General features: G+C 37.5%; 1 protein-coding gene across 4 annotated transcripts in view; it reads right to left on the bottom strand.

Annotated features, from left to right (window-relative positions):
• LOC136837170 (integrin alpha-PS2-like) overlaps nucleotides 1–25,734 on the bottom strand; it is a 753,892-nt gene that overhangs the window by 57,477 nt on the left and 670,681 nt on the right. For all 4 annotated transcript variants that reach the window (XM_067101841.1, XM_067101840.1, XM_067101839.1 and 1 more), the window contains one exon: nucleotides 17,488–17,697. In XM_067101841.1, the coding sequence (XP_066957942.1) occupies nucleotides 17,488–17,697 (210 nt within the window). The remainder of the gene's footprint in view (nucleotides 1–17,487; nucleotides 17,698–25,734) is intronic.

The raw sequence follows: 25,734 nt of genomic DNA, 5'->3' as shown, positions 1-25,734 counted from the left end.
AAGCGACTGATATCATCAGAGGAAATAAAGTACAGGCATTAGAAAGGCTCTTTCAAGAAATGGCTGTGACCTCGTCCAATTCATGCTTTATTTCTCGGGCACAATATTCACCAGCCTTAGTTTTTGCTTTCATGGATAAACAAGACTGAATGATTCCTACTTAGCAGACTTGAAACTTGTTTATGTAAATGTTTCTTGAAAAAAAGGAAGATAAAACAGTCACACTTAGTCATTTCAAGTGCTCGTAAAATTCTGCAGTTGTAAACCTCACATAGAAAACTAAAATATTTCCAAGAATTTCAAACAGCAAGCAGCCTTACGGAAAACATCCGTTACAACAACATGAAAAAATCTTGCGGACGAGGCAACCGTAATTAGAAAATAAATAAAAATAGGAAATAAATAAATATTCATCCCATGCTTATGGATCTGAAGATCACTAACTACCGTCTGTAAAATATGGCGTTAGGATGGACCTCTAATTGGTCGAACAAGCGGTTTCCTTATCCTAGAGGAAAGAAAGGCCAAATGTTGTTTGGTTCAGTAATTATGAGGTATCAGAAAGAACCAATCTATCTTTCTTTGCAGCAACACTTTCCTCCAAAATAACTCATCATACAACCTAATGAAGAAAAAGATCGAATGGACCTTTGAAAATTATTAACCTACAAAAGAATCAAAATGTTCATTCCAGCTAAGAATATTGTGTATCCGCTGCAACACCTTAAGTAAAGAAAAAGTAGCTGTGAGACTTGCTGAAGAGTCCATAGCTAGGCGGAAAACACGGAACCATAATATATGAATAAATAATACCTTGAATTCTCTTTAGCAAATGGTTTAAAGGTAACAAAGCAACAGACATATATATATACTGTGTATATATATATATATATATATATATATATATATATATATATATATATATATATATATATATATATATATAATATATTTATATAAATTAATATATTTGCCTATATATAAAATAAATTAAGTTTGCATAAAATTTTTTCAAGTGTACATAAATAACAACAAAAATAATCAAATATAACATCTTCCTTCGAATACTTGTTTGGCTTCTTTGTTTAGCGAAAGAGTGCAACTGAGAGCACCGTATGGCCAGACCATCATTCAATGAAACCATCGATGAAATGCTGGGAAGGTCGAGATATGAGCTGCGCGTTTTAAATAGGGTCACATCGTCCAGATAAAACTGGACTTCTCGCGTTGTTTTCCCGTTCCCTCCAGCCTGTGTCAGACGAAGAGCTTCAAAAGGCACAAGACTTTATCAACTGGCACTAAGGTGGCATCATATATTGTATATTTTGATGGACAGACATTCTAATGTAAAAATGAAATTAAGTATTCTTTTGCCATAACACGAACATTACGTGTTGTTTTGTACAGGCCCTTCAATCAAGCACTGCTTAAAGCTGTAAAAACACCGAGAATTCTCTTGTGACAAGAAGCATTCTTTACAAATTAATGTAACTTTTATATTTGAGTTCAGTTTACTTATGAAACCTGACATGAAGCATCGGTACTAATAGAAATTTTACTTCACAGGTTCTAAAAGCAACCTCGAATTGTGCAGTACACACAAGTCGAGAAAGAGAGAGGCATGACACAAAGGCTGCTCCTTAGCTTGTACTTTCAACAGACAGTCCCATGACTGCTTACCCGTTACCCTCCAGAACCTTGTCCAAAGTTTGGATACTTACATTTTCTTTCTGAGGAGATAACCTTGGGCCACCAAAACGAGATTTCGGAGGAGATAGCAAATGAAATATTTGGGCAATATTTCTGAAACAAAAAAAAATCATGTAAAAGGTTTTTTTATTGCAAAGCATTCCAGGCAAAAGCTTTGTTCTTAAGAGTTTTTCACATCCACAAATTCACTGGGAAAAGAGACCTTGAGTGTGCAAGCGTATCTCGCCTGCAAATCCAGCTCGTCTCAATAAACTACCGCGAAAGTACCCCTACGAAAGCCCACCCGGCAGTCAAGCGTGTAATGTGGCGGTGATCTTCGTGACCGAAAACTTATCATATGCGACAAAACGCACCACGACACACCCCAACACCAAGACCACATTAAGGACCATTCCAGACCAAAAGCGGACACTTTGGTTTATCTCTCGAGTTCATCTGATGTCTCTTTCTATCATTCTCTCCTTCTCTTCGAACTGTCTTTCCTTCGCAATCTGCGGCTTCATCGGACCTCTTTCTTCTCTCTTTTCTGGCTTCCTCCTCTCTTTTATGGTCCGTTTTTAAATTCAAAGGAAAATTCTTTTTAACTCTGTTTGCAAGCTCAAAACATAAGTAAAGCAAAAAATTCAACCGCTCCATGGGAAAGTCGCAAAGTGGAAATGAATGTATTATTCCTTACACTGAAAAGTTAGACAACTTTTCCATAACACAAAATTAATGGAAGGAGGAGTAGCACTGATCAATACTTACCAAATGAGGGCTTAGATTAAGAATTACTCCTTTTTCATTGCAAACACATATATAAATATATGTATATATATATATATATATATATATATATATATATATATATATATTATAAATATAAAATATATATATATTTAATATAATATATATATACACACAGTATAATATATATATATATATATATATATATATATATATATATATATATATATATATATATATATATATATATATATATATATATATACATATATATATATATATATATATATATACACACACACACATATATATATATATATATATATATATATATATATATATATATATGCATATGCCTATATGTGTGTGTGTGTGTGCTGTTATCAAGAAAGCAACGTTATGTACTTAAATAAATGGACAAGCGACTATAAATGATCTATTCACTGATAATTAATATCCAAAAGGAAGACAAAAAGAGAATATCTTATAAATGGTTGGGGCCCTTCCATTCTAAATTACCGTATGGTATACATTTGACAAAGTACTGCATAACAGGAGCCTGTTATTCCTATCTCCCTATCTTCTTCCATAAAATCTGCTATGGACAACAGTCAACTAACAACCAGATATAAAATCACTGCAAAGGTCAAAGAGGCATATTGGATTTTACGGAAACACGTCCATTCAGCTGACTTCCTCGCCCTGCTTTGGGCCAGATCTCAAGTCCTCCCATGATCAATCGAGATTGGCACCATAGGGAGAGAGAGAAAGAGCATCCCCGCCCCCCGCCTCTCCTCCGGGGTCTCTTCCCTACAGAGCACATGTAATGAAGTATATAGTTTTATTTCCAGTCTCCAACGGCGGTACACTTTCCAAGACAAAAGACCTGCGCTGTAAATACCAGCGCCAAAAATCAGACATTGGGTCCAGCATAATGAAGGTTGCTGGCCAGATACTGGCCAGATGCGTCCCTCCCCACGGGTGCAGTGGCCGAAGTTGTTTTGTTTCACATTACACTCCGCTTGTTTGACAGTAGGAAACGCTGAATTACTTCTACCGAATTACGGGAGCAAAGAATATTTTATCTTTTATTGTACTGAATTGCACCCATTGCATATTTTATGACGAAATTTTCATCTTAATTTACATTAAATGAAATATGAACTCTTTCTTTACGCACATGCAAAACGAAATTATTGTATATACATATAAATACATACATAGACTCTATGTATACACACACACATATATATATATATGTGTGTGTGTGTGTGTGTGTGTGTGTATTAAACTTCCATTTCCCAGCAAGTCTTGGGATGGAATTTCTAGTCCCACGTCATTCTCTATTTTGGTTTTGACCAACTGATTGATGAACTAAATTACCAGGTACTTGGTTAACTGCTTGTACGACAAGGGAACCACAATGGAATTTGAAAGAAGATGCCTAATGCGTCCTATTTCGCTCCGAGTCACTGGTGAGGCAAGAAGCCCCACCACTGCACGATGGAGACCAAGAGGAGCCAAGTGCACCTGGTGCCTGTGGGAGGCCACTCATCCCACCACTGACTTTTCTGAACCATGTGGCTGCAGGTGTTGCCCTCTAGTTTCCGGCGTTAAATTTCAGTTGTGATTACTAGGTCAGTGCCAAGCGCCTACTGACCATCTCAGGAGCTTTGTATCCACTGGTGGTCTCCCCTCAAATTCAGTTCTTCGTTGGAGGGGTGGATAGAGCTGTCGCCTGGCACGCTGTTGGCCCAGCGTTCGACTCTACTACCGGCTAACGAAGAATTAAAGGAATTTATTTCTGGTGATAGAAATTCATTTCTCGTCATAATGTGGTTTGGATCCCACAATAAGCTGTAGGTCCCGTTGCTAGGTAACCAGTTGGTTCTTAGCCACGTAAAATAAATCTAATCCTTCGGGCCAGCCCTAGGAGAGCTGTTAATCAGCTCAGTGGTCTGGTTAAACTAAGATATACTTAACTTTTTTTTCCCCTCAAATTCTGACCAGACAAAACAATCCATTTCCAGCACATGGGAAAGGCCGCATCTCAAACAAGTTACTCCTACATTCATCTAACCATGATAACTTCGCTAGAAAAATAAGGCCTTAGAAATTTCGTCAGTAACTCATCGATCCCCTTCACACATACTGCGTTATTCACTTCTCATCTTGAATGCTGTCTCGTGTCTTCTGGACACACCGAAGGACATGTCGTCCTGACGATTCCATTTTGCTCTCTCTAGAGCTCTTTCTTTTCCTGAGTTTTATCTGCTCGTATCTCTTTCATTCTTTGGTTTACCGCAGCTTTTATAGTATCATCTCTTGTCGTGTTTTTCATTAAGTATCTCTGGACGAGTTAGTCCTTAGCTGCAAAATACATTCTCATTACCATAAAGATAAGGATTGGTAAAAGTCTATAAATGTATTTGTGAATGCGCATAAGCATACATTGACAAGCATGAACAAATGTGTTCATTATCCTGTCTGAACAGAGATTTCTCTCCATATTCCCTTACATAACCAGTCTACTAAACTACATTATTTAGCTCTGACAAGGCTGGCCCGAAGGATTTTTCTTCAATCATGAGTGACAACTTGACAGCGTATCTGACGTCTAGTGAGCTAGAAATTATAAATTTTACATTATATAATAGCAAATGCTGTACCATACCCATACCCATACCCATATCCGTGCCATACCTATACCTATATCCGTACCATACCCATACCTGTACCATACCCATATCCGTACCATACCCATATCTGTATCACACCAATACCTATACCCATACCCATACTGATACCCATACCCATATCTTTACCATAGCCATACCCATACTCATATCCACTCCATACTCACACCATACCATTCTCATACCTATATCCGTACCGCACCCATACCCACAGCTAAATTAACCCTACTAATAATAGTCAGCAATAGTCTCCGGCCAGCACGAACCCTGTTTACCTTCCTGTCATATACTAACAACTGACCCGATCTTGGTGTAGGTGTAGGAGCAGCTGCTGATGGGTTTTGAACCAATGCTGATGCCATTGGCAGTTCCGGACCAACACCAATAGTGCCTGCTATTGTTCTAGAATTACCCACTGAGTCCATTTCGAAACGAAAATAATGAAGCTCAGCCAAAAATCTTTTATTATAATATACTGTTGGGTCACTTAATGTTGAAAATTTCTGTACAGTTATTAGAATATTATTCTTGAAAGACGTCTTCACAACTCCAGGATCCTTTGAAGCAATCTTCAGCTCTCGAAGCATTCCTGGAGAAATGTCCATTGGATTTTAACGTCTTCTTGAAGTCTTAAAGACCCCAGGATCCTGTGAAGCCGTCTTCAGCTCCTAAACGGAATGCAGGTGGTTCATAATTACCACATGAGGTTAATTAAACACCCCATTAAACTCTAAAGGTCAAGCAAGTTATATTTTGATTTGAAAAACCTGTACATTACTTTTATAAAAAAAAAAATTGATGTCCTTACAAATCTATAAAAATTTTGTTATTGTTAACTGTACTCAGTCTCAACACATTTTATTTCATAATAAAAGATGGAAATGGGAGGAGGGAAGGGAGAGGGGAAGGGGAGGGGGAGGCAGGGGAGAGAAGAGGGACGAAGAAGGGGAGGGGATGGGAAGGGGTGGAGGAGGGGAAGGGAAGGGGAAGGGTGAATGGGAGAGGGAAGGGGAGGGGAGGTGGAAGGGGGGGGGGAGTGGGAGGAGAGGGGTGGGAAGGGGAGGGAGGAGGGAGAGGGGAAGGGAAAGGGAGGGGAAGGGAAGGGGAGGGAGAAGGGAAGGGGAGGGGAGTGGAAGGGGAGGGAAGGGAAACGCATACACATTCACACAGAAAGGCAGCCAAGGAAATTTTATATATATATATATATATATATATATATATATATATATATATATATATATATATATATATATATATATATATATATATATATATATATATATATATATATATATATATATATATATATATATATATATATATATATATATATATATACAGTCAAGAATAAACATCCCTCCCTTCCTGTATATTTGATTTCGTCATTTAATTCTGAATTAATCTGTTATTCCTTTGCCTCTCGAGTCGGGCGTCGCAAAAAACCCGTGCTTATTTGAACCAGTCAACAGCCGTTAGTAGGCCTCCGTACCTCCTTAACTCCCCACACAACATCGCGCGATCCAGAAAACAATACCAGAACCCCTTTCCCCCCCATCACGCGATGGAGAGACATGTAGGGATGGGGAAGGGAAAAAAGGGCATTTAGAGCTTGGGAACAGGTAGTCTTTTAATCTGTAGGCATATAATGATAAGTGTGCTTTTCCCATGCCCTCCTTGCTGTCCTTTTGACATGCTTGCAGGTACGGTTGGCCCCGCCAGATGCCCGAATACGCCCTGCTTGGAAAGAGACACGCTTCTGACTTCATCTGCGGCGGACATGCTGCGTTTTTCTCCAGCTTCGCTGGTTGGACTGACTTCAAAAGGACCTGGAATGGTTGTAGGCGCCAATAACAGTCATAAAAGGTTCTTACGTTTGCAAGTAGTCAAGACCAGCCCTCTCCCCTTTTACTCAAACTTCTTAAAATTCATTTCTTTAAACTTTTAACCTCTTCCTCCACGAAGCAATCCTCCCTTTGTTAGAATCCTGCCTGTATCCCTGCCTTGCCATTTACGTACTTTGAATTCAAGTAAAGACCCCGTGATAACCATCAATTATCCCTCCACCAGTGCAATTTAAGGGCTATTTAAGTTAAGCTGTAACAGTGTAATTTCATCTTTGTGTGAGTGCAATCACGTGTTCATTGTTGAAGCCTACGCTGCTCCGATTCTCAGATCATATTTACGTGCTTTCATTAAAAGCACCTTCTAGGCTACATTATGTTTAGTATTTAAGAACGTGTATTGTGTGATATTTCATAGGGGAATTCCATCTTCTTCAGTGTACACCGTCGTTCCTAACTGAGACGTTTCTTTTAGGGATGCACACACGGAATGATCGCTATCCATGCTTCAGTATCTCGTCTGCCACCAAAATCCTGATAATTCCTGGTCGCAATCAGTAACAATTTTCGTTGTGGCCCAAACGTTCATATGAATTATTCTCCCATCCTGGAGTTCCATCATTTGCATTACCTGAGACTATTTCATGTAATCAGGGCAAGACTGAATGTTATTCGTATCACTGAACTGATTGTATTGCAGATTGGCCCCATTTTAATCCATTTGCTTGTTGCCAACTCATTGCATTATTGTTTCCTGTGTCCTATTCTGAATCTGTCCCTTAGTGATTATGTTGTGTCGTGTCTCATTGTTAATTTGCTAAGTTTCCGTAAATAAATCCCTGTAAATTTGTAAAAGAATTCTAATTCCAATATGGCGACCTCCCACCTTCCATTGTAAATCCAGGAAAATTCTAAGGTAAGTTTTCACATAACTTATTCCTTTGCTCATAAACTGGACTTTCTTGGTTTTGTGGCAGCATCAATTATAGTTTTGATTAAATTTCTCACCAAGGCGAGGTCCAGTCTATGACAATATAATATATATATATATATATATATATATATATATATATATATATATATATATATATATATATATATATACACATATATACACACACGACGACTTTTATCACATCACCGTGATTCACATACAGTCAGTAAGCTACAAACGTCCTTTAATATCAATTCGCTCTACCTTGAAATAATATATTTTCATATATGTTACCGAAGGGGAATTTTTTTTTTTAGTTGATAATAAGTTTGTCGTCCCGTGGGCTCACGTGTGGGTTAATGCGTCCACTATAGTCCTGAGTTCTTGTCCTTCGCTGGTTCGAGCCCACGGGACGACGAACTTATAAAAAAAAAAAAAAAAAAAAAAATCCCCTTCGGTAACATATATGATAATATATTATTTCCGAGGTAGAGCGAATTGGATATTAAAGGACGTTTGTAGCTTACTGATTATATATATATATATATATATATATATATATATATATATATATATATATATATATATATATATATATATATATATATATACATATAAACTGAAAGATACACTTCAAGAAATTTTCGTGTAACCCAACAACTTCTGTTCCATATGGAATGACAGACATGTACACAATCTTTGATATTACACATCAAATTTAGTTTATTTTTCGTAAACGCTACTGAAATACTATAGGTAAATTGCAATTATTATCAAGAGGGTAGATGAAATAATCATTATTACAACAATAATTATTATTACAATAATATTTATAATTCTTATTATTCATATGTGAAAAGATTCGTAAACGTACTCTACATTTCTTTCTAGTGTCGAGCCATTGCGTAAAACAACGTTTAAGTAGCTATGTTGACTCACACAAAGTTCTTTGTTACCAAAGTATAATCTTTACGCATCTGTTATAAACAAAATCAAGACTGAGGAAATAACATAAACAACCTACCTAATCTTTTCAAAATCGAAAAGAACCTACCTTGAAACCGGAAGGATTAGGAAAAATAAAGAAAAGAACGAATTTCATAGCTTGAGTTAAGTTTTTGGCATCTTAACCATCCATATCAAAAAAGCACATTCAATCGCTAACAAAAAAATAAAACATATGAACGGAAAATAACTGGATGCGAAGAAGCCCAACTCAACCAAAACAGACTCGTAGACCTCAATTTTCATATGTTCAGCTCGAAAAGTCGACCTCACAGCATCTAACATTTTTTCCTTCCTCATTCCCCATCCCTTAAAACCTTCCCTTACCACCGCGTCATTAACATTATAGATAAAGAAGAAAAAAACCGCACTGTAGCCATTTAATGACTCCAGTAATACAATAAAAATAGAGAATGCCCCATCTTTCCCCTGACAGCCTAACTAGCCTTTAGTGGAGTCAACAAGGCAATTAGGCATTATGCAGATGCTGCCCGTAACTTGTACCTCAATTGAGTACCACGGAAAAAAAAAAACAGTGCTCGTTTTCCTTTTCTTTCTTTCTTTCTTTCTTTTTAATTCTAGGTCAAATGCTGAGAGGAGCGTTCGAGAACTAACAGCAGTGTAGTCACGGCTTTTTTTTTCTCCATTAAGAACAGTATTCTCATTCATTCTCAAATCTTTCGTGGTTCGATCTGAATATGAAATGTTCAAAATTAAACTTTATGTTCGACAAATTCGATGAATCCTACACAATATGATGAGATGGAAGCACAGCAACAGCCTCTTATTTTTGGAAAGTTTTCTTTAGGAAGTTTCAAGGCTAACTATCGAAGAGAAAACCTAAATCATAAAAGGAGAAAAACAAAGAATGAAACTGAACACAAGAAACAATGTTTTGCAGGGAGTATCTTGAAGAAAACATGAAGCAGGCAATAAATGTGAAAACTGTTTCCTGTTTATCTTAGGTGGTCGGGTTCAGCTTTGTGTTTAAGAGAAACTTTAACTGGTACCAATCAGGTTTGCATTTTTTCTTTCCGAAAACCGGTTCCTTAAGGAAGGGTCAAAGAGCTAGAAGGCACAAGCAGACAACAGGAACACATGACTGCTATCGTAGATTATTGGAATTTTCAGATGGTAAAAAACGGATTTTGACCCATCCACTACCAATCTGGAGATGCTTACTGTGAAACAAGCTCAAAGATAAACAAAAAGAACAATTATAATCTCGCAACAAAACGACATTCGTAAACGTAGTCATCTTTCAGCACAGACTTGAAAGGACACCTCCTTTGGTTAAATTATAAAGAAACCGTTACCAACAATCATATACGAATATAATACGCAACAGACCTTTGAAATAGGTCTAAACCGTACGAAATGCTGTTCATGTTTTCATTATTATTTTAACGACACGTAAACAGCAACTACCATAAATCGCAGTAGAACTTTTTTTGACTAACAACCAAATGAATGATTACATATCAAAGAAATAGGCATGAAAGCTTTTAACAAACATCCAAGAACTGTAAATTATATAAAATACAAGCGCACTGGCAAAAGAGCCTGTTGTAGAACAAACAAGTGGAAGGTGGCGAGAATTAATCACTGCCTATTAAGTATAGCTTCGTTACTCAGTATACGACTAAAAAATCGTTTGTCTGTGTTGCTGCAGATATAATTTACAATCATACATGTATTCACATATGAAAGAGAAACTCATTACACTGAGTGTCTACAGTGCATACAGCCAATGTGCAAGTCTAACGAAGGAGGATCAAATAGGAGGTAAGGAGAGGAACTCAGAGAAAGAAGAAAAAGGCCGAGACTATGAGGGGAGGCGTCCCTCCCACGGTCACATGTACTAAGAGGTCCGTCACGGCTGCCATGACTTGGGTAAATGCAGCCGGGGGGCGTACACGAGAGACCCGCTTTTCAGGAACACTAAAGTGCATCCTGGGCCTAGAGTCATAAGTTACGCCGTCGGATCATAGCTCTGCCTGGCTATTAGCATTTGTAACAGCCATTGATACAATCTGACTACAATGGGAAGTGTCCTGTGGAAAAGAACCGCTTGCCACAAACAATGTCAAGACGAATGGTCCCTGGTTTGGAAGTCATGACAGAAATCCGAGTCCTTACGAGAATAAATGAACGGTGCTTTCTAAAACATTTTTTATAATAATCGGCATTTCCTCAAAGAATTTCTCCCTTAGTCATTCATCATTCCCTGAGTATTAACTTCAAGTTAGTTCGAGATGCGTACCGGAAAAACAGGAGCATTTCACTTTATGACTCATAAAGAGCAAGAAAAGAAATATCCAGGAAAAATGATAGCGAGATGTAAATCAAATATAAAACGGCGCGTAACTACAGTGACGAAATCAACAGTATGTTAGTCCATGATTCTTAAAATCTACATAAGCAACATGAAGATGCTGACGACACTATCAGACTATATTTGGCCGTCTGAACATTCTGCACTACTGTCAATTGGGACAGGGTATATAACTTTTAGTATGTATTCTCGGAGCTTTGATTGACAGGTATCTGACAGGATGTCAGGTGAAATATCCTGAAATGAGTTTCACATACAAAACTGTAAAACTCCAGTTATTGTTTAATGAATTGCTGTTACCAATAGATAGATGCAAATGAATTAAAAAAACAGAACAATGAAAGAATACCAGCGCAGAAAAACCAGTCATCTAATATAAATTAATAGTATTATCACTGAAGGCGTTGTCATCATCATCACTGAAGGTTGGAAGGATTTCGAATAAATTCAATAAACATATGCATACAAATAAACATGCATAGCCTTCATGTACAATAGATCTTATATAAACATCTCTTTACAGTGGCTGAAGCATTTTTAGGGAGAAATTTGGACCTCCCTTCATACCGAGACGGCGTCTTGTGGCTGTGGGTACCAGACACCAGTCAGGGTTAAACGACAATGCCGAATAGGGTATGGGTTAATGCTGGTTCACTTAGCTGCTATTTTTACTGATAAAACCAATATCCACAAAATGAGTTTACCCTAAATTACATTATTCTTAATCGAAAACCTGCTTCTAAAAAGTGAATTAAGCATTAATGCAGGAGGAAAAAAAAAAAACCCTTCTTATATCCTGTTATGCTAATATACTTTCAAAAAATATTATGAACACTTTCATCTGTGTTACTGTCTTCGCCGTTCAACCAGACGCTCACGGTGGCATTTGGTGTCTAGCAGACACTGGAAGTCACTGATCTTTCATATTCTCTAACATGGTTTGCGCTGAATTTTACGACAACATCAATTATGCGAAATTAGGATTCCACAGCTTCGTTTTATAGCAACGGAAAATAAATAATCGTATAACTGAACACTCAGTTTTATTTCCACATCCATATATGTTGCTGCAACAGAAATGGCAGAGTACAACCAGTAACGGAAGTAAAAAAATTGACTAACAATAATATACAAATTTTAACTACATTCTTTTTGATTTGGCCTTGGATACATTCGAAAATCCAAAGCTCTGTGCGCCGGGTGTTCCGAATACTGTCCGGTATTACAGCGAATAACGACGAAATAGGAACTGGCAAACTCGTATGAGCACACCATTCAGAAATCACTAGGGCTTTCGAGAGAGGAATGGCCTTGAAAGTACTTCTTGGCAACTTGCAGGTAGCATGCCACAGGTAATCGAATGACAAGGTTTGTGGGCTACCAGGAAGGTAGCAAAAGTTAGCTGATAGTGCACTGTGGAAAAGTTTGCTAAGACAGAAGACAGGTGGTGAACGTCTCGCCAGAACCAAGATTGCAGAAGTAACGAAGCACCTCGCCGTAGGCCAGGCAGGCAGTCATCCTTCTCACGAGGCTAGGCTGGGAGGGATATCGAACATCCACATCCGATATACTTAGGTATTATGAAAATTCCGAGTTTATAAGCCCACTTCTTCAAGTGTATCTTTACTTCAAAGAGCAAAGTATGTCACTTGGGGATTTTCATGAGAATGAAGAAAGACAAGAGAACGAAAAATAAACAGAACACAAAATCTTGTAACTATGTAAATTCTCCAGCTACCAATACTGCCAACACCTCATTTACTATCTTCGTATCATGCACATAATGATCAGGTATAATCGTATTTCAGAAAGTATTAGTTTTTTCCAGTTCTTCATTGTAATCATCATTGTAATCATTAAGAACAGAGATGATAATGATAATTCAAGTATAACAATGACAAGGGAACTTGACGGCTTTATTTTTACCAAGCTTCAATAAAAAAAAAAGTACAGGTGGTCTTAGTTTTTCTTCGAGGCGAGGGAGGGGGAACCCAATGTCCTTTTGAAGAGCTGTACCTTAATGAAGAAGGTCAAATTTGGTACAGCTTGAAGTTAATATTTACTTGGGTTCATTTCCCACTCTGGATGTGAACCATCAGGGCAAAAGTAAGGTTATGAATAGAGTCAGGAAGCCGTTACGATATTTATCGCGATTTTAAAAATCATGGGACAAGTAAATGTAAGGAAATGGATAAAAAAAAAAAAACACAATATAAGGAAGTTATAAGGAGGAAGCCGTTCCTTAGCAAGCACTCTATATGAAAGTGTTAGTGGCGCATGGCACGCAGTTTGTTCCAAACAGAAAAAGTAAACGGACAGGGAGTCGTTATTTGACTTAAAAAAGCAGCAAACATTAACAATTTGATTAAATAATTTATTATATGAAAAAGAGTAGAAATCCACACAACATCGTGCTTTATATATAAAAATAACATACATGTATCGATATGCCCAGAAAGAAATCTCTTTTGGTTCAAAAGATATGAGGATGTGAAAAAAATGTATATTAAAACAACCACATTTCGAAAAACAGACTTAACACATACTAAATGCGTTATAAATCAATACTTGTAAGAGGACTCTTGCATCAGCGTATTAGTAGGGTGGATGTTGCAAAATAAATGTCTCGGCTACTTGAAAGCTTAATATTACGGCCATTTTTTGTTTTGCAATAAGTTGACTTAAGAAATGACTGAATGTCTGAATAATTTGGTTATTGTTGTCTTTTCAAGTTTTAGTCATACTGACACCAGTTCTGCCATGTCTCATGAACACTGACAATGTTGTGTTTTGACGTCTGTTGTTCGAAACGTAACCGTTGCCTGTCCTGGACTCAGGAATGAACTGCATTCCACACTTTGTTCATTCTGTAGCAACAGAATTGGCCTTATTTTGTAGAAGAGGAAACAGTGATTTAATTATGACTTTTTTATACTTTAAATTCTTCGTGGGCAGAAATGTGTGTCTTTCCACTACGGTGAACCATCTCGAGCCAGTTGTGCTCGAATGTTAAGGTTTGGATTTAATACTATAAGCACGAAGTCTACAGAGCGAGTTTCTTGGCTCTTCTTATCAAAGAAAATTGGTGGATTTTTACGAAAGATTCGGGAATCTCAAAAGCTTTTTTTTTTTTTTTAGGAGCTTTGGCACTGGAACATGGTATACTGTACCTGGACTATGAGAAGATGCAGCGGGCACAAATACTCTTGGATAATGGTAAATGTTCACGAGCCCCCTCCTTAAAAATGGTGGCCGCACTACATACTGGTTCGCCTGTAATTTTTTTTTAGCTATGCGTAAATTTCCAATACGCTGTCATATGATAGACCATGCCAATATACATAGAAAATGGAGTTTCATGATCCTGAGAGTGCTTCGATTGTCGCTCCTTCTTTGTATGCTTTCTTCAGCAACTTTACCCCAATATTGTGTTACAGCAACAATCACCTAATAAGTGAAATGTAACACCATATCCACAACATGACCGACACTGCAGGCGAACTGAAGAGTAATGACTGAATGGATTTTTTCCAGCCTAGTTGGAACTGTTGATTAAGCATCTCTCTACAAGAAGTATCAGCAACCTTAGCTGGGTGAATGGCTCTGGTTGCATATGTGAGAAGAAGGCTAATATGCAACCCTTAAATCTCAATATAAGAGTATCTTGCCTTTACTGCGTTCAGGTATACAGGAGCGCAGTCTGGTTGAACCCTCAGCTGGTGACAGTGCACCAAGTTATAAAAGGTCTGAAAGTCTGAACATAATTACAGATTAACACATCACTTAGTCTTCATATCAGTGATGCAGACTGGGATGTCTGAAAGCCAACTGGAAGTAAATCTTAGATGACTGAGCTTCTAGAATCCTGCTCACATTCAGGGCAATAAAATAGACTACCTTTTCTTGTCAAGTTCCACGAAGCAAGCAGAATGATATTCTGGCTTTTGTGTGACTGCTATTTCCATCGCTTCTGTGCCTAGCACTTTCACTGTCTTTCATTCACTTGCATTGTCTTTTGGAGTGAGATGTTTACTAACTTTCATAGGAATAAACTTTACCGTCGCTTCATCCAAATCTTAAGCGTACTTTCCTTAATAAGAGCAGCAGCTCTCTTTTACACAATATCCAACTTGCAGTTAAATTACTGCTTACAGCTTTGATGAGATTCCACTGCTTTTTGTTAGTGTGCTTTCTCTGCCATTACCTGTATTGATCTAGTATGACTCAACAGTATTAGTGTAATTGAAGAACAAATAATATTGAGCAGAACATGGAAAAATGTTGTATTTGTATCATGAGCAATATGATCACATTCCTTAAGAAGTCCTCGTAACTAAATTTGTTTTTATGCTATGCTGATACGCAGCATATGTCCTTGTTAGTTCTGACTTGTGTTTGCTTCTCTGGCCATCTCTGAAGACCATCCAATGGATTAAAGCCAATAATTTATTCGTTTTCCATGCACCTTGATCTAGGGGGATACAAATAGGAACTGAACCTGAACCTGACACCCAGCCAGATGTTCGTCAAACGCAATTCAAGCTTTGTAGGATCTGTAAACTATCCAGATAACTCAAACATTTTTACCTGAGACTCAGCTCTCTCATTCCGGTACATTCTGTCGATTCCGATGCAGCTATGATCTAACTTTCTGGAGAGAGAATCGCTATCATTTGGGAACTTTCTTTTGCCAAAATAAACACTATTCCGAGTTTAACTGTAATGTAACAACGCCAATATGTCCTGGCAACGCAGACATTCCTCTGTGATTCATTGCAAAAACTAAATCCATAATTTTTTTTTCACACCCTAAACTTATTTCCTCAAACACGAAGACACTCCCTCACCTACAGAGTAGTTTCACGTGTCAGGCAACACGGTTTGCCAGCCTGCGGTAGCCACAGTGCACTTGGGAATTCTAGAGGCACGTGTGACAGTTGAGAATTTATTGAAGACCAACACAGATTGAGTTCATTCCAAGGATGTGGCTGCTTTCCTGAACAAAATCACTACCTCTCCGTTACTGTCCCTGCAGTTCATATAATTTCACGTAACCCGAAGGCCTTTAATTCAAACAATATGGTGACAGACTTTAACTTTGGTACCATATTAGCATTAATGAACTGTGCTATATTCTTTTCATAGTGGAATTAGTTTCCGCATATTATACGAAATACCACCAACATCACGTCAGGTCGATAACATATCAGATGTTAGACATCTTAACTGAAACATCTTGAAAACTGAAGCCATTTGTAATTTTTAGCATAGGCTAAAGCGTATTGAGATAAAATCGCAGCTATCTTGGAAAATGGCTGCCATAATGGAATTTAAACCTAGTAGAACATAACCCTTCATGCCGATCCTTGATTTTCATTCAAGCCATTTTATGCTTGTACAGTACCACACGGAATGATTCAATAAAAAAAGAAAAAAATCTTTCAGCCCCACAATATGACAAATGTCTTTCGCAGTGCAACTGCCACAATTAAACAAAACCCATTCTTGCCAAAAATGATTTCTTAGTTTCTAACAGATATGTTTATTAACACGTTTGCTCTACTAAGAAGGCTCAATTAATGACGGCAGTGCTCTTCTACATCTGTCTACTCTACAAGCTAAAGTAAGTATACCTTACTTTAACCAGACCACTGAGGAACTGATTAACAGCTCTCCTAGAGAGGGCTGGCCCCAAGGATGAGACTTATTTTACGTGGCTAAGAACCAATTGGTTACCTAACAACGGGACCTACAGCTTATTGTGGGATCCGAACCACATTATACCGAGAAATGAATTTCTATCACCAGAAATAAATTCCTCTAATTCTTCACTGGCCGGCCGGAGATTCGAGCGCCGGCCCTGCAGAGTGCTAGCTGAGAACGATATCGACCAGTCCAGCAAAGAACTTTGCTCTACAAGCGATCTCTCGACAGTGCACTTCTCAAAAGATCATCGAAAAACGCTTCCAAACATCTGACATCCCAATTCACAGCTGTGTTCATTAATACAATTATTACCTTTGAATTAGGTTTTCGCATAACCAGATTCAGAGGAAATTTGACTATTCGTCACGGAATACTATGAGCCGAGTCTGGTGTAGCCATCATGATGAATTTCCAGCGACAGATAATACCAGGGTAACAAAAAAGATCAAAACCACAACTACACCAGATATGTATGCACAAATACACAACAAGATACACGACTGCACATATAAACCAAAACATGAGTCTACTTACAGCTTGATTTTGGAGAATGACGTGGACTCGTCCCACCTCGAACTTCATTTCTTGGTCGTTGTAATTGGTGTACATGGGAGCCCCCACCACGATGTCATCGAGGCCGTCGTTGTTGAAGTCGACGACGGCGAGGCAGTAACCGAAGTACGATCCTAACTGGTAGCCAGTTATGTTTTGAATTGGGTCTAAGCTGTAGGTGTACAGCGCGATCTGTAGGAATAGAACTGCAGGTTATTCACCGGTGGTTCGCCACGTTGGAATGATACACGCACACAAAAATCTAATACCATATCTAACTGACTAAAATAAGGAAAAACGTCAGGAGTAACTGGTTTATCAAAGACGCAAATAAGCTTAGGTGTCAGATAAAAGAAAAGAGGAGAGTAGCTTTCATTTCCTTTTAAAAAAGTGATAGTAGTCAAGGTCTGATGTCATCTGTAATCTTACTGATAACCCCGACACAAAAAACATTCATCTGTCATTGAAAAACACCTGGTCTCATCAAAAGTAAACATTCACGAAGTTTTCAACTCCCTTTATATTTTCATTTTTCTCTCACTGTCACGGAGAAATCAGATCGAACCATGATAATGAAAATGATCATACAGCAGGTAATACCTCGAATTACACTTTAATTACACGTTGCAACGTAATGAATGTTATGCAAGTCAGAAATTGCAATAAAGATAACGACGAAGGTCAGGGAGGGAGACGTCACAAGTCAGTTGCAAAAACAAAGCACCCTTCGAATTTAAGCTTTTGTTGTTGTTCATGCTTTCATAAACAAAAAAGCAAGAAATTAAGAACATTAGTCTCATAAAATGGAGGAATGCATATTTTTTTTAAGATTTTTCAATACACTAAGATGTTTCTCTAAAACAAATAAACTTATGCACACTGTATAAATATATATATATATATATATATATATATATGGCTATATAATATATATATATATATATATATATATATATATATATATGTATACATATATATATATATATATATATATATATATGTATACACTGATATCATATATGATACATAATATATATATAGTATAATATATATATATATATATATATATATATATATATATATATATATATATATATATAGACATCATGTAATTGTTTCATGTGTTACTGGAATTCTAAAATTTGTTTCATTCTGATTTCTGAGACCAGTTGATTTGGTTTCCTCTCTCTCTCTCTCTTTCTTAAAAGATATTACTTTTAACGTGGTGTTTTGTGGTCACGTATTAGCATTAACTTTTGAGATCTGAATTTAGTAGTTATTTAGTTTGTAACACCGCCTGGTAAAAAGTGTGTTTTGTGGTAACGCATCTGCAATAAGTGATTTACCGAGGTTTTCAAAGTTTGTGTAACTTAACGTGAATTTTACTTATTAATACCATGGTATGATAAGTTAGGAAATTTTGAACGAGTAAAATCATTATATATATATATATATATATATATATATATATATATATATATATATATATATATATATATATATATATATATATATATATATATATATATATATATATATATATATACATTTCTACTCATATAAGAAAAATATTTGATACAGTTTCATTGCCATACCATGAGGACACCCTTTAAGAAAAAATGTTAGAAGTCAGAGAGCAGAAGAGTAAAAAATTATGCCATAAAGGAAATTCCGGAAGTTCCACACATAGATGAGATACTGATCGAGGTGGAGGTGTCTTGGCCATGCCCTTTGCATACTCCGTGGAAGATTAATACGTGATAGTGTCAGCTGGAATCCTGTTGGCACTAAAAGACTTGGGAGACCCAAACCTACCTGGATGAGAACTTTGAAAAGAGAGGCTGATAATGAGTGGAGATTTGTGGAAGAGATAGACGCAGGAAAGAAATGAGTGGTAGAAATTTCAGAGAGGCACCCTGTGTCATGCTGTTTTGGAGGCGATAGTGATATATATATATATATATATATATATATATATATATATATACATATATATATATATATATATACACATACATGTATACACACACACACACACACACACACACATATATATATATATATATATATATATATATATATATATATATATATATATATATATATATATATATATACATTAGTTTTTAAGGAGAAGCTGGATGTTGTGGCCCTTAGTGACACAAAGGAGTTAAGTTAAAAAGGTTAAGTCCAGGAGTGGGGAAGGGCGAAAGGTGATTGTATATAGGGAGCTGAAAGGTGTGAAGCTAGGACGTATATATCGCTTATGGTATTGATAAAAAATCTTGCTTATTTTCTTTTTCAGCATTACTAACTTCGGAATAAGGCAGTTTTAAAACATTTTTGAAGTTCACCTGGGTTTTGTTACTGTTGTTGTGGAATGACCTTTCCGCGGTGGATAAGGCTGTGGAAATGAAATGTTTTGGATATCCCAAACATTTCATTACCGCAGCCTTATCCACCGCGGAAGGGTCGTTCTACGACCACAGAAACAATACCCAGGTGAACTGCCTTATTACAATGGCCTATGGTATAGTGAAAGAGTGCAAATACATAACGTTATTTCAAGAGTCGCATGGTAAGTGTTCTCATGGCAGGAGAAAAGTGTGAGAGCGGTGTGTAGGGTTAGGACTGAAAATGAATGAGAGTGAAAAGTTTGAATCTGTGCCTCGCTGGGTTAAGAGAATATGAAAGAGCATTTGCATCACGTTATTTAAATGAAAAGTAGATGTCAGAGATGGAACCTGGGGTAAATGAAAGTGGAGGATATTGTGAAAATGTGCTTGGAAAGGGGCTTGAATGTTGGCAATGCACTGTTCCCAAAGAACGGCATACATAAGTACACCAGAGGAAGTGATAATGGTGAGCACAGGAGTTTGCAAAATGACGTATTACTTCAAAGCAGATAGAAAAGAACGCTGTTGGATATGATGATGAGAGGAGGAGTGTGTGGCGCATATCTGATCTTTATTTGGTTGAGGCAAAAGCTAAAATTGATGGACGTTCCAACTGGAGAGGAAGCGTTGAAAATGTAGCTGTATGGAAAATGCTGACGGCCGAGTTTGATAAAAAAAGAATTACTGAAAGAGTGCATTTAACAAGAAAATAAATGAATGAATTATGAAATTTAGGTTATGAAGCCAAGTGCTGGGGCATTTTAGCTATACACCACATAGTAATAGAGAGGCTAGACATAAGGAAGGGACCGGGAAGCAAGAATTTATGTAAAATAAAAATGTACGAAAACTAAAAAGTGGGTGCAGCTAGGGGCTGCACACTGCAAACAAGCTTTAGAAATCCCCACAGCACACCATGCGAGTGAATAACCGTCCCCCATTATGGGAAAAGGAATGAAAACAAGATGAGGTTTTAGTCTCAGCGGGAAGAAGTCTTTGCAACTTTAGGAAGATGAAACAAAGACATGGAAGGTGAGCTGACAAATGAAAGAAGAAAAAGGACTCTTATGTGCATTAGTGTAAATAAATAAGATGGTCAAGTAAAAGATGTTAATAAAAAAATATTGTGGGGATCTGAGCAAGGAAGAATGTTGAGAGATGTGTCGTCCAGAAGATGGAAACAAGACTTAGATCTCACAGAATGGAGACGTTTCGGACATACGATGAGAGGATGATAGATGGGTGGAAAAAGAATACAATTTGGACGTATTGGGATAAAAAAGACAGAGAAAGCAAAGGAATGGAGCATTGTGTGTTGAGTGTTTCGACGTGCTGGTGAACCTGCCATGGAGCTGGTGGAATTTTCTTGCATAACAGTTCATCTACAATTCAGGAATTTAAGAAAATGCCAATGTTTAGAGACACTGGCTCAAAGTTGAAAAGTCAAGATCTATATATATATATATATATATATATATATATATATATAGTGATATATCATCTCGACCAGTCATATATCAGTTAATGTAGTTAGGATTACAAAGCATTAAGCCCATTTTTGCTTGTGCTATGTGTTGAGAAGAGAAGGAATGAAGTGATGTGGGAGTTGTTGTACGTTGATGATCTGGTGATTACTGCTGAAGATGAGGAGGACCTACAGAGAAGGGTTGGAGAGTGGCAGGAGTCTTGAGAGAGGGGTGGCTAAAATGTGAATAAAACAGAGGTTTTAGTGAGCAAAAGATAGAAACAGCATAGTAATACAAGAAAGAAGAGGCTCGATTATAAAACAGGTGGACAAGGTTTACTTAGGATCTACTTTCAGCCAAGAGGGAGGATGTGAGGCTGAAGTGGACAGTAGGATAAAAGATGTAGAGATGGCTGGAGTTGTAAGATAAGAAAATGCCAATCAAGCAAAAGTCAAGATCTATAGCACAGTGATAAGACCAGTGTTAATGTATGGATCAGAAACATGGGCTCTAAGAAGAAAAGAGGAAGTAAAACTTGAGAGAACGAGATGAAGGAGACAGAGAATTAGATGGCGAGATAAAGTGAACGAAGATATGGAGAGAAGAGGTTTGGTGGAGGATAATGCCTTTGATAGAAGGCAGTGGAGAAGGCGCATCGGGCAACCGACCTCTTAACGTAGGGATAACGGTGAGGAAGAAGAAGATATACGCGCGCACGCACGCACACACACACACACATATATATATATATATATATATACGCACGCACGCACGCAGTGTGTGTGTGTGTGTGTGTGGTGTGTGTGTGCGCGCGCGCGTGCGTGCGTATGTATGTATGTATGTATGCATATAGTGTTTATACATACCTGGTTGTACATATATATCACTGAACTCGTTTCGTTTATTTCTTCTCCATTTTGTACAAATTATAGTAGAATAAACAATATCTGTAATTTAAATGAGAAATTACTATAGCAGCCAAAGGAAACCTGAGGCAACTATTCACATTTACTTCCATTGCAACAGTTCAATCTAAGTCACCAAGTACTGACAGTTTCCTCCAACATTTTGCAAGGCAGAAGAAGAGAGGTGGAAGTATAATTATGAAATTGGTAGTAGACAGAAAACGGTCCAGCCAAAATACCTACTCGAATCCGTCAGGAATAAAAGTGATTCACGACCTGAAGAATCACTAGTTTTCTGAAAAAGTTATATAGAGCGAAGTTACCAACGCATTTCTGATCACTCCCTGCTATTATAAACAGCATTGTTAAATAGTAGTTTTGAACTAATAACTACCTCGCCATCATCAGCAACATATCCTTATTATTATTATAAATAATAAACTTGAATTGTGAGCGGGCGAAAGCAGATAACAATAGGAACACCACACTGCCCCTCTTCTGAATCCTTGATAAACCCGCACTTTTATCTGTATAATCCTCTTAATCTTTCGGAGAGCTAGGTTTCGCCAAAATTTTGCATATTTTATACTTTTGCATTACAATTCTAATAATAATAATAACAATACTGGACTGACCTTAATCACTTGCCCTGGGTTGTAGAAGGGCGGGGATTAATGACAACGCATTCTGAAACTTTAGTTCTCTCCATAAAAACCCTAATATGCCAACAGTTTTATATAGCTTACTTTCGAAATGGCTGAAGTTACTAAAGGTCACAGTCCACATCAGAAATACTGAGAAAGTTATGAGCAACAATGGCAATTGCAGTTGCAAAAATAATAACTATGGGACAAACCGAAATCCAGTGACCCCGTGACTAGAGCTCAACTCCAGGTTATCTGTCACACACACACACACATACACACACACACACACGAAGGCTCAATCCATTCGGTGAGTTCAGCTGTACTAAAGCGTATAATTTGGAACCTTACATTCCTAACAATAACTCCACTGATTCAGATTCTGATGCTATATCAATAAAACTGTCCAAGCTTTTCGGTGTCAAAATCTGAAGAAGAAGAACTATATGAAGAACTGTAATGTTATTCTACGCGGCGTGGAATTTTAACGGCAATATTAATCATAATAAATTTCCTTATTCATCTTCAATGAAAGACTTACATCAGAAAGTAAATGAAGCCCAACAAGAACACCCGACAGATGCAAAATCTAGATCGTTCCCTCGGACTCTCAAGAACACGAATCAGGACTGAGAGAATTCTTGACTTCGCTGAAGTCTATCATTGAAGACGCTTTCTCACAGGCAATTAGACGCAGCAAAAACATCCCTGGCCAATTTAATCACCCAAGTCTTAACCAAGGGCAGTCTATGACCCAGAGGGTCATTGAGTGAATGCTCCAGTATAATGATATCGTGATGAGAAAATATAAACGGAGAAAGAGATTCGTGAGAAGAGGTTAATTGAAAAAGATTTCCTAAAACAACAGAAATAACAAACTAAAAACAGAAATAGTCACGGTGTCGGAACGATTCTCCTCTGCTTGATCTCACAGGGGTGCCATTTCGAGATCTATATCAAATGACGTAGTTAATAATGCATCGCTGACTATTTAACAACCAGATCCAGTGGATATGCCAGAGAGAGAGAGAGAGAGAGAGAGAGGGAGAGTTGCGGCGTCTTCACCGAAGACAAGCTTTCCCGTCCAAGAGCGAAAGCGCCTCATCTCAGGAGGGGGAAATGATTGAAGAAAAAGACGCAGTAATGAGTAGGCGGTGGTCGTAACAAAAAGAGAACCGCAACTATCATTTCCTCTTTTACACTACTCGGAGGGAAAGAAGGCACGATAAAAATAGAAAACAAAGAACGAAAAAGTAAAACCCTCAACTCCCCATTTATTTTTTTTTTTTAAAGCCGATCCAGACTGAACCTGACCACTTTATGCTACTTTAATCATAATGATCAGTCCCCCTTTCAAGAATGAAGCACTCATTAAGGAACAAATTCCTCTTACGTATCGTCATCCAAGTGAAGCAAAAATAAAGATGAGAGATTGTCTCCGTGGAAAAATATCATATAAGATTTTATATTTCTGGATTTTTTTTTTTATTTAACCTGAACTACAGTGAATTGGTCCTACGCAAGGCTTTAACATTTCACAAGGCAATGTGGGTCAGTTAACCAGTACTACAGTAAGAACCTCAGTATTAAATGCTGAAATGAATGTCTTCCCTCATTTCTTCTCATGTTTACATCAACAGACCTGAAGAGAGGGCATATGAAAGAATAATCTGCCTTGTGTATCGGCTCAAGAATATGATTCATAGCAACAACTAGTTGTAAGCAATAAATTTACATTTTTCTGTTCGTAACTTGCAGCTACTCCAGATAGTTTCAAAGGTCATTCGGCTCTGTCATCCTATAAAAGATAGCATTCGTATTATTCTTCAGAAAGCTTTTATATTGCTTTACTTTACTTTCATTTTGCATTTTCTTTGAGCTGCAATTGTATCCATCATTAGAGAGGAGAAACGGGGGAAATATGTCAAAACAGTTTTCACCTGACGAATACTGGAGAAACAAAAAAAAAACCGACGTCAAAGCAATGTAACCAACCTACACACAACCCGTTGGTTCAACTTCACACACTTTTGTTGTGGGGCGAGAAGCGGCCCACGAAGAGGATGACCTGGGGTCAAGAGGTCACAAGGGATCCCGTATGAAAGAATTGTTTATAATATAATAAACACCTGACGCTGAAGTCTGCATGATGTTGACTGAGAATCGTGACAGAAAGCTGTTGGAATTTTATATTTTGAGAGAGAGAGAGAGAGAGAGAGAGAGAGAGAGAGAGAGAGAGAGAGAGAGAGAGAGAGTGTGTGTGTGTTCCTGTGTAGCTGATAGTGCAATTTACTTCAACCCCTAACACAAAATCCAATGTGAATACTATAGCGAATACGGGCTGCTGACCTTATTTAATTTCTAAGGAACAAAAGGCTGACAGCCGTCATGTCGTTAACAGCGTGGACTACGAGGGTTTCAGAAATGATCCACGTCTCCAGTCATACTGACATGGTCCCCAGCAGTATTAAGAAATCTGGAGCTGCTCCTAATGCTTTAAAAGTCAAAGATTAACTTTAATTCCAAGCCACAGAAATGCTGTGTTCGCAGCCTGAACAGCCTACCTATGAAGCGAAAACAAAAACTTTTTTATTTCTAGTGAATCTGTCGTGGGAGCGTGAAATATTGAAAATAAAGACAGGTGATCCTGCGGTATTTTAAACAAATTAGGAAAGTTTACAATATGCGGATACTGTATTTCACTAAATTGCCTTCGTTTCGATTACACTACTTGGGTGCTATGGAATACTTACAAAACCTAAATTCTTTTGCACCTTTTACTTCCGTTTACACAAATCACCGCCTCAACGAAAACTGA

Source organism: Macrobrachium rosenbergii, chromosome 58 (assembly GCF_040412425.1).
Source record: "Macrobrachium rosenbergii isolate ZJJX-2024 chromosome 58, ASM4041242v1, whole genome shotgun sequence".
In the NCBI taxonomy this organism is placed as follows: domain Eukaryota; kingdom Metazoa; phylum Arthropoda; class Malacostraca; order Decapoda; family Palaemonidae; genus Macrobrachium; species Macrobrachium rosenbergii.
Note: the sequence above shows the minus strand (reverse complement) of the source record. Positions and strands in the feature narration are given on the sequence as shown.